The sequence below is a fragment of the Manacus candei genome, unplaced genomic scaffold (genome assembly GCF_025592945.1).
Source record: "Manacus candei isolate 608988 ecotype Guabito, Panama unplaced genomic scaffold, ASM2559294v1 h1tg000139l, whole genome shotgun sequence".
Lineage (NCBI taxonomy): Eukaryota > Metazoa > Chordata > Aves > Passeriformes > Pipridae > Manacus > Manacus candei.
Window position 1 is genome coordinate 425556 of NW_026138187.1, and position 11170 is coordinate 436725.

Genomic DNA, 11170 nt, shown 5'->3' on the forward strand with positions numbered 1-11170 from the left:
ATCCCTTTGCTGGCTGCTCTCTGGGGCTCAGGGCTTGCCCTGCTGCACAACTGAAATCCCCTCTGGTGGTCCCTGAGCCTCTCTGACAACCCCTTCAGGGCAGGGACATTTTGGAGCTGCCTTCGCACCATGCACCTCGTTCTCCTCACCCTTGGGTGCCTTGGTTTGTGCCAAGCGTGTGATCATACCTGCAGCCCTTCCTCAAATTTCTGGGTTATGGTTTTGTCCCCAGGGCCTGACTCTTGCACCAGGGGTCTCCTCACCCCCAGCACACAGGGGTTGGCTCCAGGCTCTGGGGGGATGCAGGGCTGCCCCAGAGCTGAGCTTTGCACAACAGGGGTGGACAAGACTCAGAAGCCCAAAAGCACTGGATCCCCAAACCACTGTGAGCCCCTATGGGAGCCTGAGCACTGTCTCCTTTCTGGCTCCTACAGCCCCCACGGCACAGGATGGGCTGGCCAGCTGTGACAGGAGCTTTGGGGTCCCATCCTGTCCCCCCCAGGTACATTGTTTCTCCCCACCATCTCTGAGCACAGCTGCTTTGGGGTCTCAGATGTTGCCTCCTGCCTTGGTGCTGCCAAACCAGTGCCTGCCTCCCAGGGTGCTCTCCCAGTGCCCCATCCCAGTCCTTCCCCTGCCCCACGCTGAACAGGGTCCAGGTACGATCCCTGTGGAGCACAGGGTTCCAACTTGCTTTTCAGCAGCTCACTGGAACTTCACTCTGTCCTGCAGGCTGCACGCCCTCCTGAGCCCCCCTTCACCCTCCTGGGGAGGGAAGGGAACCCCCGGCCCCTCCAGGTGCTGCATGGTGCTCACCTGTAACTGAGAGGGAGCCCAGCACAGACCCGAACCCCCAGGAAAGTACAGCCCTCTGCCTTCCTCCTGCCCTGGGGTGTGTGCCCTCATCCATCACAGCTCTGCCCTGGTCCCTGCCAACTGCTCCACCTGGCCTGGGACCCCCCATCCAGCCCCACACAGGGCTGGGGAGCTGCAGCACCGTGTCGACTGCTCCGCCACCCCTTCCTGCTGCACAAGGAGCACAATAGCAGATGCCTTTTCTCACTCAGAGCTGTTTCCAGAGGCCAGCTGCTGTGAAGGCTGGTGGTGTCTCTGGGGGGTTGTGCAGCCCAGCCCTGGTCTGGGTCTGTCAGAGCACGAGGTGTGTGCGTGTGTTTTATACCTTGGTGTGTTCCTGTAAATAGTGTAAGTTATTGCGGTCTCCTGCTGTACGTTTTTCAATGGCTGTGTTTGTTCTTTGCCTTTTTGTCTTTGCAAATAAAATGTTCTGAGATGAAGGGATGGAGAAGAGAGGTTGCTTTGAGGCAGAGAAGAACACAGCTGGGAGCCCCCCTCTCCTCCTATCCCCATGTGCCTGGCCCAAGGAGTGGGGCAGAGGTGGAGGGGACTGTGACTGCAGCCCTTCTGGCCCTGCCAGATAGAGTGGAAGGTGTCCCTGCCCCATGACAGGGGATTGGACTTGGTGGCTCCTGAAGGTCCCTTCCAACTCAAACCATTCTGTGATTCTATAATCCCAGGTGTTGGGAGAAGGTTGGACAAGAGGAAACAGCCTCAAGTTGTACCAGGAGAGGTTCAGGTTGGATATTAGGGAAAATTTCTTCACCAAAAGGGTGGTCAGGCACTGGACCAGGCTGCCTAAGGCAGTGGTGGAGTCACCATCCCTGGAAGTGTTCAGAAGACATGTGGATGTGGCACTTGGGGGCATGGTTTAGTGCTGGGGTTGGACTTGATGATCTTAGGGGGTTTTTCCAACCTGAACGATTCCATGATTCGAAGGTGACGTGGATCCTTCCAGGCACCAGGTCCTCAGGCAGATGGGGCACAACTGATCTTGCTGGGGCAGAATTCAGGGGCTGAGGTGGAGGAAGCCCGGACCAAACCCGGCTGGCTCTACCCCTCTCCTGGCGAGGAGGAGCAGGAGGAGGGCTCCAGCCAGGCAGCCCCAATCCAACGTGACAGCCAACCCCTGCAGAAGTCAGAGCATCCCTGACCCTGCAGCATCGCGTCAACCCCCGCCCTGAGGGGCACCCAGGTCCCCCAGCGGGCAGGACCCCGGCACTGCGGGAAGGTGCTCCTGGGGGACGGAGCTCGTGGTGGATGGAGTGCCAAGGTGAGAGGGTGGCTCTCGGGGGACAGAGGCTGCCGAGGGGAGCGGTGGCACGGGGCCGACGGCAGAGGGCAGCGCTGGCTGCGGGACCGCGGCCCGGGGAGCGGGGGGACCGCGACACTGCGGGCGGTGCAGGGCCGGGGGTTCGGGGAGACGTCGGGGGCGATGCAGGGGTTGGGGAGGGATTCTGGGGGGGATGCAGGGTGAGGGGTGGGGAGGGATGCTGGGGGCGACGCAGGGTCCTGCCGGAGGGGTATATTGAGGGAGATGTTGGGGGGTGGGGGCGCCGCTGACCCTGCCAGTGGGAGATGCAGTGAGGGGGAGATGCAAGGGGTGTGTGTGACACGGTGCCACTGTGTGGTGCCTGCTGAGCCACCGGAGGTGACCGGTGCTGTGGCACCAGCTTTTGCCCCCCGGGACACCGGGCAGCCAACCTGCTGCAGGGTGGGGAGGTGGGGGCAGCAAGCTGTACCCCCAACCCCGCAGGACCGGGCTCAGCTCCTGCAGCCTCCACCTTCTCTTTTCCAGCCGGGTATCCCTGGTTGAACTGGTCAGACAGAGCAGCCCGGCAGTCGCCAGCCCCGGGGCTGTGCCCACACTGACCCCCCGGATGCAGTTCCTCCCACACACACCCCTGCTCCCCGCGTGGGGCACCTCCCACCCTGAAAACTTAGTGCTCCAGCCCTGGACCGCAGTGTTGGTCCTGAGTGATGCTGGGCCGGCCCTGAGTTGTCCCTGGAGGCTGGCAGTGCCCAGAGCCAGCCCAGCCCCCAGCACCATGCCCTGCTTCACCCTCAGCCTGTGCCATGGCTGTCACCTCCATACCCACAGCCACCACGGTTCTGCCAGGGCAAACAGCATCCTTGGTCAAGAAACGTGGGGGTGTCATGGTCCCAACTACCCCTGGCAGGGCAGGTGACATCATAGCATCCCCTTCCCACCTCAGCCATGCACGGCACCACAGACACCTTGTCCTGCCAGTCCTCATGTCACTCTGTCACTCCACACCTACAGCCACCTCTCCCTTGTTGCAGCAAGATGCCAAGCCTGGGCAGGCAGCACCCTCTGACATGCCCCCCACATGCCTAAAGGTGCCCTGGGAGCTTGGACTAGTGGCAAGGGGACAGCAAGGGTAGCTCCCCTGGGAGCTACCAGATCTGACCATGAGGTGGTGGCAGCCCTCTGTCACCCATCCTCAGGCTCAAGGAGGAGTTGCCCTGAGCCCACCAGTGCTGTGGCTGCTCCTCAGCAGAGGAGGGTCCCATGGGCACCATCCTGCTCCTTGTGGCACCCTGGGGCTCTGGGGAAGGCATGAGGACGCCTCAGGAGAGGCTTATGACCTCTCAAGCCCCCAGCACAGTGCATCAGCATCTCCAGGGAATGTTGCCCACAGTGATCTCCCCATGGCCCATTACAGGGCCCAGGTTGTGTGGCACATCAGTGGACAGAGGGGAAAGAAGGGCACTTCTCTGGGCAGGAAAGCTGGAGAGTATCTTCAGGGGGTTGGGGAGGATTGCTCAGGTTCACTGACCTCCTGATTCCCAAACCCAAGGGAAGGAAGGTGGGACATGAGCACCAGAAGGACCCAGAGGGCTCCCAACATGCTGGGCACACAGCAGGGGCTGAGGGTGTCACCCACTGAGGGCACCTCTCCCATCAGTGGCATAGCCCAGGTGCATGGACTGACCACAATGCTTCCCTGAGTGCTGCTGTGGGTCTGCAGGGAAAGGAGACCTGGGAAAGGGGATGCTCAGCGTGGTCCATGCCAGACAGCTCTGTCAGGCATCTATCAGATCCCCTGGGATGGGGAGAGCCATGGATGGGCTGCACATGGCTTGGGCAGGAGACTCCCAAGTGCCACACGCCCTCCCCATCAGCCCTTAGTCTGTGGCCCAGGGCAGGGCACAGTGCTGGCATGTCCCACCCTGCTCCAGGGGCACCTGCATTGCATTGGTGAATGGAAAAAGCTTCCCCAGTGGCAGGTTTCCAACCACAGGCACTGGCAGCCCAGGCCTGGGCATGGAGGAGCCCCGGGCTCAGCCCTTGGCTGGATGCAGGTTCAGGCCCTGTCTGCTTTCCCGGGTGGTCTTGGCTTGCCCCGTGGCAGTGATGGCAGGGGCTGCTCCCAGGCATGGGGACGTCCCTGTGGGATGCTGTGCCCAAGGAAACAAAAGGGCCTGGCAGCACCCAGCACTCGTGACTGTGCTGCAGAGGAATGAAGCTGGGGCAGGTGATCAGCTGGTGTGACCTGGTGCCTCCTGGCTGGCACACTGGCCCTGCCTGCCCCAGGGCCAGGGGATGTGACAAGGGGGACGGGACATGAGCCACCCTGCCCTTGCTTGTCCATGTGCCAAGGTAGAGCATCCACATTTGCAACAGCCTGTCACTGTGACACAGGAGGTGGTTTGCTGCCAGCTGCCAGTTTGAAGTGACAAAGAGCCAGAGGTGGCTGTGAGATGCCAGGGTCTGCCCACAGTGCCCGGGTTTGCCTCAGCCTGCATGTGGCATGGACGTGGCTAGCTCAGCAAAGTACCAGCACCGGGCAAAGGGGTGCCAAGCTGTTGGCTGGGACTGGCCTGGGTCCCCCCTGCCAGCACAGGACTAAAACCAACAGGAATGTACCTTGAGAGGGCTCAAGGGCCAGAGGGGCAAGAGCCACCGAGGTAATTCTCAAAATGCATCCCACAACTCTGCCTTGCCCCTTGGCACATGTCCCTGGTGTAAGGGTCTGCCTGTGCCAGGTACCTGTGACTTGGCAGGAAATGGGCCATCAGGGCTCTGCAGCCTGTCCTAGACCTTTCCCGGGCAAAATCGACCCATTCTGACAGACAGAGCAGCAATTCTCAGGTGCCCACCCCGTCTCTGCCCCATCCCCACCTGAATCTCCTCCCAGCATGTGTCCCACTTGGTCACAGGGTCTCTCTTCCTGCTCTGGGAGAAGCTGTGCCAGTGCCATCCCGAGCCTGTGCTCCAGGCATGGCCAAGCACCCCCCCACAGACCTGCTGAGTGCAAGGGCTGGGCTGCCCACCCGGGCACCCACACCCTGGGGCAGCGTTGTGGCCCCTTTGCCTCGGGCAGAGCCCCAGGCAGGGATCTGCAGCCCCCAGGGCCAGCTCTGGCTCCAGGGATGTTTTTGGCTGTGGGAGCCGAGTGAACCTGCTGCTGTGAGCAAACAAACACGGGCCGGGCAAACGGCAGCAGAGAAAAGAGCCCACGAAGCCAGTGTGGGTGAAACTCTGGGCACCGGCGGGGCACGGGCTCTGACAATGATTAAACTGGCCAACCCAGCTTTCCCGGCAAGGCAGCACAGGGCTGGGACCCTGTGCTATTATGCAAATCACCTGGATCTGGGAGCATGAACGTTTGCGGCTGGAATTCCCCTCAGGCTGCCAGATTGTTACGCCGCCCAAGCTATAAAAGCAGAGACGAGGGCAGGGCTTGCCCATCGGCACCAGCCTCCCGGGGTTCATGAGCAGTGGCTAGCGGCCAGGCAGGGCTCCGACTCCCCTTGTTCCTCTCTGGATTAGCCGCCGCTCCGGGGTTTGCCATCGCAGAAGGTACCAAAGCTATTTTTGGCCGAGGCCTGTTGACGTCCCCCAGCCCAGGACAGACGCTTTGCTCCCCTCCCTGCGCATCTTCGCTCTCGCCGGGGGAAGCGCTTGGTCTTTTCTTGCTCCACGCCTGCCCTCCCACCGCAGCTGCCAGCCCTTTGCAGGGACAGCGGGTGCCCTCCGGCCCCCAGCCAACAGCAAGACTTGGCTCTTTTACGAGGGCCGGGCAGGGGTTTGGTCCCCTTCTGGCTTCAGAGTTACTGGGATGTGCTTCTTGCGACTGGTCGAGAGGACTGGAGCCGCTGGCGCTGGAGCCCCAGCAGCGGGGCAGCCGGCTGTGCCGTGGGGCTCGGGAGCGTGCGGGGCCGAGTGCCCGTCCCCACGGAGGGGCTGTGCCACACTGGTCTCTGACAGCCACTTGCTGTCCGCTCCCGGTGGCTGCCGGCGGGGCGAGGCCGGGCTGCTGGGGACAGGGCTCTTTGCGAGCAGGGTGACGCCACGTCCCCGGTTTGCTCCGGCTCAGCCTCCCTCTCTCCCGGCCCCCGGGGAGGTGGTGAGTCAGGCCCCAGCCCCAGCTGGCAGGTGCTGGGTGGATGTTTCTGGCAGAAGTGACCTGAGAGGTGACGATGGGTGGAGGGAGGGACAACCCGACCTCACCCAGCCCGGTCCCGGGGTGCCCGCGGGCCCGGGTCCTCCCACCTCCGTGGGGCCGGGGCTCACTGTCATCTCTCGGCACAGAGCTCGATGGCAGGATCTTGTGAGATCAGCAACATCTTCTCTAACTACATCAGCGCCATGTACCAACCAGAGGAGGTGCAGCCAACCTTGGACATGCTGGGACACCTTGGGGAGGACAGCAGCCTGGGGCTTAGCCTCCCCAGCAGCCAGCCCCCAGCACAGAGCACAGGTAGGACCAGGGGAGTGGCAGTGGCAGCACCAGGGAGCCGGCACTCGAGGCACTGCCACTGGCTGGGAAGAGGACTGCAAGGTCCTTGTCCTGCTGGGACAGATCAGCTTCCACCGTGCTGCAGTTTCCCCATGGAAAGGCCAAAGGGCTGTGGCAGGAGACCCTGGGTGGCACAAGGCATGGCTGCTGGGAGCACACCTGATTAATACAGGTGATGGGGGAACCACAGTCCCCCTACCCCAGCACAGCAGAGGGGACAGGCTGCCGGGGCTCACCAGGAGCAGTTTGGCAGTACAGCCCTGGTGCTGGGGGACCATTATGGGATGGTGCTGGGGGAGGCGTGGGGAGCACTCCAGCAGAGCAGGGTAGATCCCAGCGTGAACAGGATGAATGTCACCGAAACCAGTGCAGAGGAGAGTGTGGGGTCATCACTGTCTTCAGGGTAGGGCACTAAGGACCCTTTAGTCCCACAGCCCTTCAAGTCCAATGCCTGCTGCATCCCACAAGATTGCCACTAGACCGGACCCTGTGCCCAGTGGCCACCGGCAGCCCGCACATGGCACTGGCACAACCACCCTGCCCTAAGTCCCACTCTCCATCCCTTGCAGACAAGCCCGAGTGGTTCAGTGAGCTCCCGTACTTCTGGACCAAGGTGCAGGTCCTAGAGTGGATCAGCTACCACGTGGAGAAGAACAAGTACGATGCCAGCTCCATTGACTTCTCCTGCTGCAACATGGACGGGCACGCGCTCTGCCACTGCACCAGGGACCAGATGCGCCTCATCTTTGGGCCCCTGGGGGATGAGCTCTACGACCGCCTGCACGAGATCAGTGAGTGTCCCAAGGTCTCCTTCATGCCCAGGCCTGGCAGCTCAAAGCATGAGACTGAGAGACCCCCCCACTAGCCCAGGATCCTCTGCTTCCCAGGCACTGCGGAGGCTGTGTGCGGGGATATGGGGGCACAGATCAGAGTCCAGGCAGGGCTGTGCTCAGCTCCCAGTATGTACCATTGCCCTCCATACAGAACAGGCCTCACTAATCCCAGTCCTCCACCCCCACAGCCTCTGACGAGCTGAACTGGATCATCGACCTGTTGGAAAAAGAGGATGCGACTTCCCAGACCTTTCTGGACCCCATCCCTCCGGGTAAGAGAGGGGCCCTGGCCAAGCCTTCTCCTCAGGGACCATGTGCTGACAGCAGCAAGGCTAACCCCTTATTCCCTTTCCTGCCCCTTCCAGAGCTAGGAAATCCCTGTGCCAAGGACTCCCTGGAGGACATGAAGCCCACAAACCCTTTCCTATCCACAGACTTCACCTGCTTGCCTGGTGCCATGTCCCCAGGCAGCTCTGATGTCTCAGGTCAGTATTTTGCCAAAGGTGGATTCGGGTCTTCCAGAAGTCTGATGGTGGAGGAGGTGGCAGGGGAAACACCTCCAGATGCCAGCAGCAGGTGGTCTGAGCCCTGTCCCTTTGCCTCTCAGGGCCTGTGATGTCTCACAGCCCCAACTCTCAGGACTCCGGTGGAAGTGACCTCGACCTCGACGCCGCGGAAGCAAAGCTCTTCCCTGACGGTGAGTTGTTTGCTTCCTGACAGGAGCTGGGAGGGGAGGGCTGGCTCCTGGGATCTTTCTGCGTATCCCACCTGGCAATGATTCAGGGACAACACCTGAACACCCATCCTCACACTGGGAAGGAGGGAAGGGTCTCTTTCCCTGAGTGCTCTGCTTCTGTTTCTCTCCATCGAGCAGGGTGATGGTGCAGGCTCTGGGCAGGGCTGGGATAGCTGGGCAGTGATTCTGGTGGGAAGGGGTGGATAGTGGCAGATGAGTGAAGGCTGCAGCCAGAGATCCTGGGCATGCAAATCAGTGTTCAGTATTGATCCCAGCTGGTGATGATACTGGGAATAGCAGGAATGCAAAGCAGCAGTAGGGCTTGGGGAAGGAACAGCATGCTGCCCTAAGCATGGTGTCACAGATGAGGGTGGGATGAGGCTGGAGGGAATGAGGAGACCTTGCTCTCAGAGACTACTTCCCTACTACCTGGGCCTAAAAAGAGGGTGCAGTCCCTCCTGTCTCTCCCCACCCTGAACCAGCTCTCCCTTGTGCTTCTGCTGCTGAGGAGCACATCCCTGTGCCAAAGGAGGGGGCTGCATCCTGGCATGCCCTGCCCAACCTGACGTGTGCCCCTCTCTGTGTGCACAGATGACTTCACAAGCAGCAAGAAAGGGGACAGCAAACACGGCAAGCGGAAACGGGGACGGCCCCGAAAACTCAGCAAGGAGAGCAGAGACTGCCTGGAGAACCGGAAGGGCAAGCACTGTACGTGAACCCTCTGGCCTGGGAGCTTGGACTGCCTCCCTCTGCTTGGCTCCATTTGGGATGATGGGAGGAAGGTCCATGTCTGCTGGCCATGGCCCTTGGCCATGGGGCGTTTAGGGAGATCCAAAGTGCAGGACCTTCCCTCCTCTACAGCTCGCTCTCCTCTTTCAGCCCCAAGAGGTACCCACCTGTGGGAGTTCATCCGGGACATCCTGATCCACCCCGAGCTGAATGAGGGGCTAATGAAGTGGGAGGACCGGCGGGAAGGGGTCTTCAAGTTCCTGCGCTCGGAAGCGGTGGCTCAGCTCTGGGGCCAGAAAAAGAAAAACAGCAGCATGACCTACGAGAAGCTGAGCAGAGCCATGCGGTGAGTTCCCTCCCCTGTCCTGGGGGACCTGCCCCACATGGCTGGGTCAGCCCCACCAGGGCTCAGCCTAATCCCCCCAGCATGTGGGGCTGTGTCCAGAGCCTTGATTCCACCTCCACCTCCTGCAGATATTACTACAAACGAGAGATCCTGGAGAGGGTCGATGGGCGGCGGCTGGTGTACAAATTTGGGAAGAATTCCAGTGGCTGGAAGGAGGAGGAGGTGCTCAACAGGAACAAGGAGCTGTAGGAGTCCTGGATGAGCCAGGGTCTGACAAGCCCCTGGGGGGGGCTCCTTGGCAGGAAACTTTGCCTGTAGCTGTATCTGGAAGCTGTTGCTCCGTGCAGTGTGTGGAACTCTGACCCTTGCATGGGCACGCTCGTGTGTGCTGGTGACTGCCAGCACTGAGGTGTTTAGAGCCAATATTTGGGCTCCAGTAGGTTATTGTGAACCGTGACTTCCCTTGCTGGTTTTGTACCTCCGATTTGGAGCCACAGGGACTGTGCCTGTTTCAAAGCCTGAACAGATGCAAAGGGGAAGAGAAGTTCAAGCAGCAGCTGGTCCCACCGTGAGAGCCCAGCAGGTCTCCTGCTGTCACCCATCTCCTACCTGGGCAGAGGGGCAGCACCTCTGTGTCACCTGTGACTGGACAGACATTGTCCCAGCTGTGGGGTCCTCCCTCTCCTTGTGCCGTGCCAAAGGTGCCCCTCGTCCTATTTGCTCCACGTGGGTTGGGTGAGGCCCCCTCTGTAGCAGCTTCTCAGTGTGGCACCTGCTGAGAGAAGATGGGAACGTTGTGGAGCTTCACCTGGCCCCAGAGAGCCCTCAGTGGGGAGAGGACAGGATCAAGCAGGGCCATACCTCCAGTCTGGCTACCTCTGTCTAGAAACAGGCCTTTTCCCTAGAAGTAGCATCTAATTTATGTAAGACGCCAAAGAAACACAGAGTGAATGTACAGATATATTTTTTCATAAGTGAGATGTTCCTGTGTGAGAGTGTGCAGTGTGGGGCACACAGGTGTGTGGTGGTAGGTGGTGATGCTCAGCTGGACTGAAGTGATGTCACGGGGCACAGACTGGTGCTGTGCCCGCCACAGAGGGGGATGCCAGCCCAACCTGCAAGGTGCATGTGGTTTCCTCCTTTTCAAATGGGAACATAACATGAATAAATTTTTGGTTTGTTGGGTTTATTTGTACCTACCTGTCATTTTTCTTGTTTTTCTTAAAGAGCTGGTAGGGACCAGGCTTGTGTTATCGGGGTTGTCCCATGGCAAGAACCCTGTCTGCCACCATCTCCTGCCTGATGGGGCCTGGATTGGCCTGGTCATCCTGGCACAGGGTCACAGGGTCTTCCTCAGGCTGAGGGGGGTTTGTCCCAGGCTCCTGGGAGTGAGATCTGGAAGCCTTGGTTCAAAGCCATGCAGGGGCATCTTACACAGGCCCCCAAACCTTGACCTGTCAGAAATGTAGCCCTGGCACTCACCTTTCCTGGACTGCTGCAAACTAGAGTTTGCCAGTCACAGCCTGACGAGAAGCAAAGTCCTGGGTGATCTGGAGAGGGCATCTCTCAGCTCTTTCCATTACTATCGCTGTGAGTCACAGGTTGTGGGAGCACCTTCAGCCCTTCTCTGGCCAGTGAGACATGAAGGGACAGCAAGAAGCAGCACAGGTACTGCAAAATGTTTCAGGCTTGCTCATCTTCCACCCTGGCTGTTTGCTGGCCTCTCCTAGGACCTGGGTGCCTTCAAGGACCATATCTCAGTGGGAAGGACCACGATGACCTGGCAGTGTGGGCAGCCCCTTATCTAGCTCTTCTTACCGAAGACCAGCCTCCCCCAGCCAGCCCAGCTGTGAGGAGGCAGGGAGGGTGTCCCAGAGGTGCTGGGAGGATCTCTCCAATCTAC

At 60.3% G+C, this 11170-nt stretch overlaps 1 protein-coding gene across 1 annotated transcript; it reads left to right on the forward strand.

The window, feature by feature from the left end:
- Window positions 1-5557: 5557 nt before the first annotated feature.
- Window positions 5558-10706, forward strand: ELF3 (E74 like ETS transcription factor 3). Its single transcript, XM_051771717.1, has 9 exons — window positions 5558-5683; window positions 6416-6584; window positions 7193-7414; window positions 7645-7728; window positions 7822-7941; window positions 8064-8153; window positions 8784-8900; window positions 9072-9267; window positions 9396-10706. The coding sequence occupies exons 2-9, from the start codon at window positions 6422-6424 to the stop codon at window positions 9514-9516; spliced, it is 1113 nt and encodes a 370-aa protein (XP_051627677.1). The 5' UTR covers window positions 5558-5683; window positions 6416-6421; the 3' UTR covers window positions 9517-10706.
- Window positions 10707-11170: the final 464 nt, after the last annotated feature.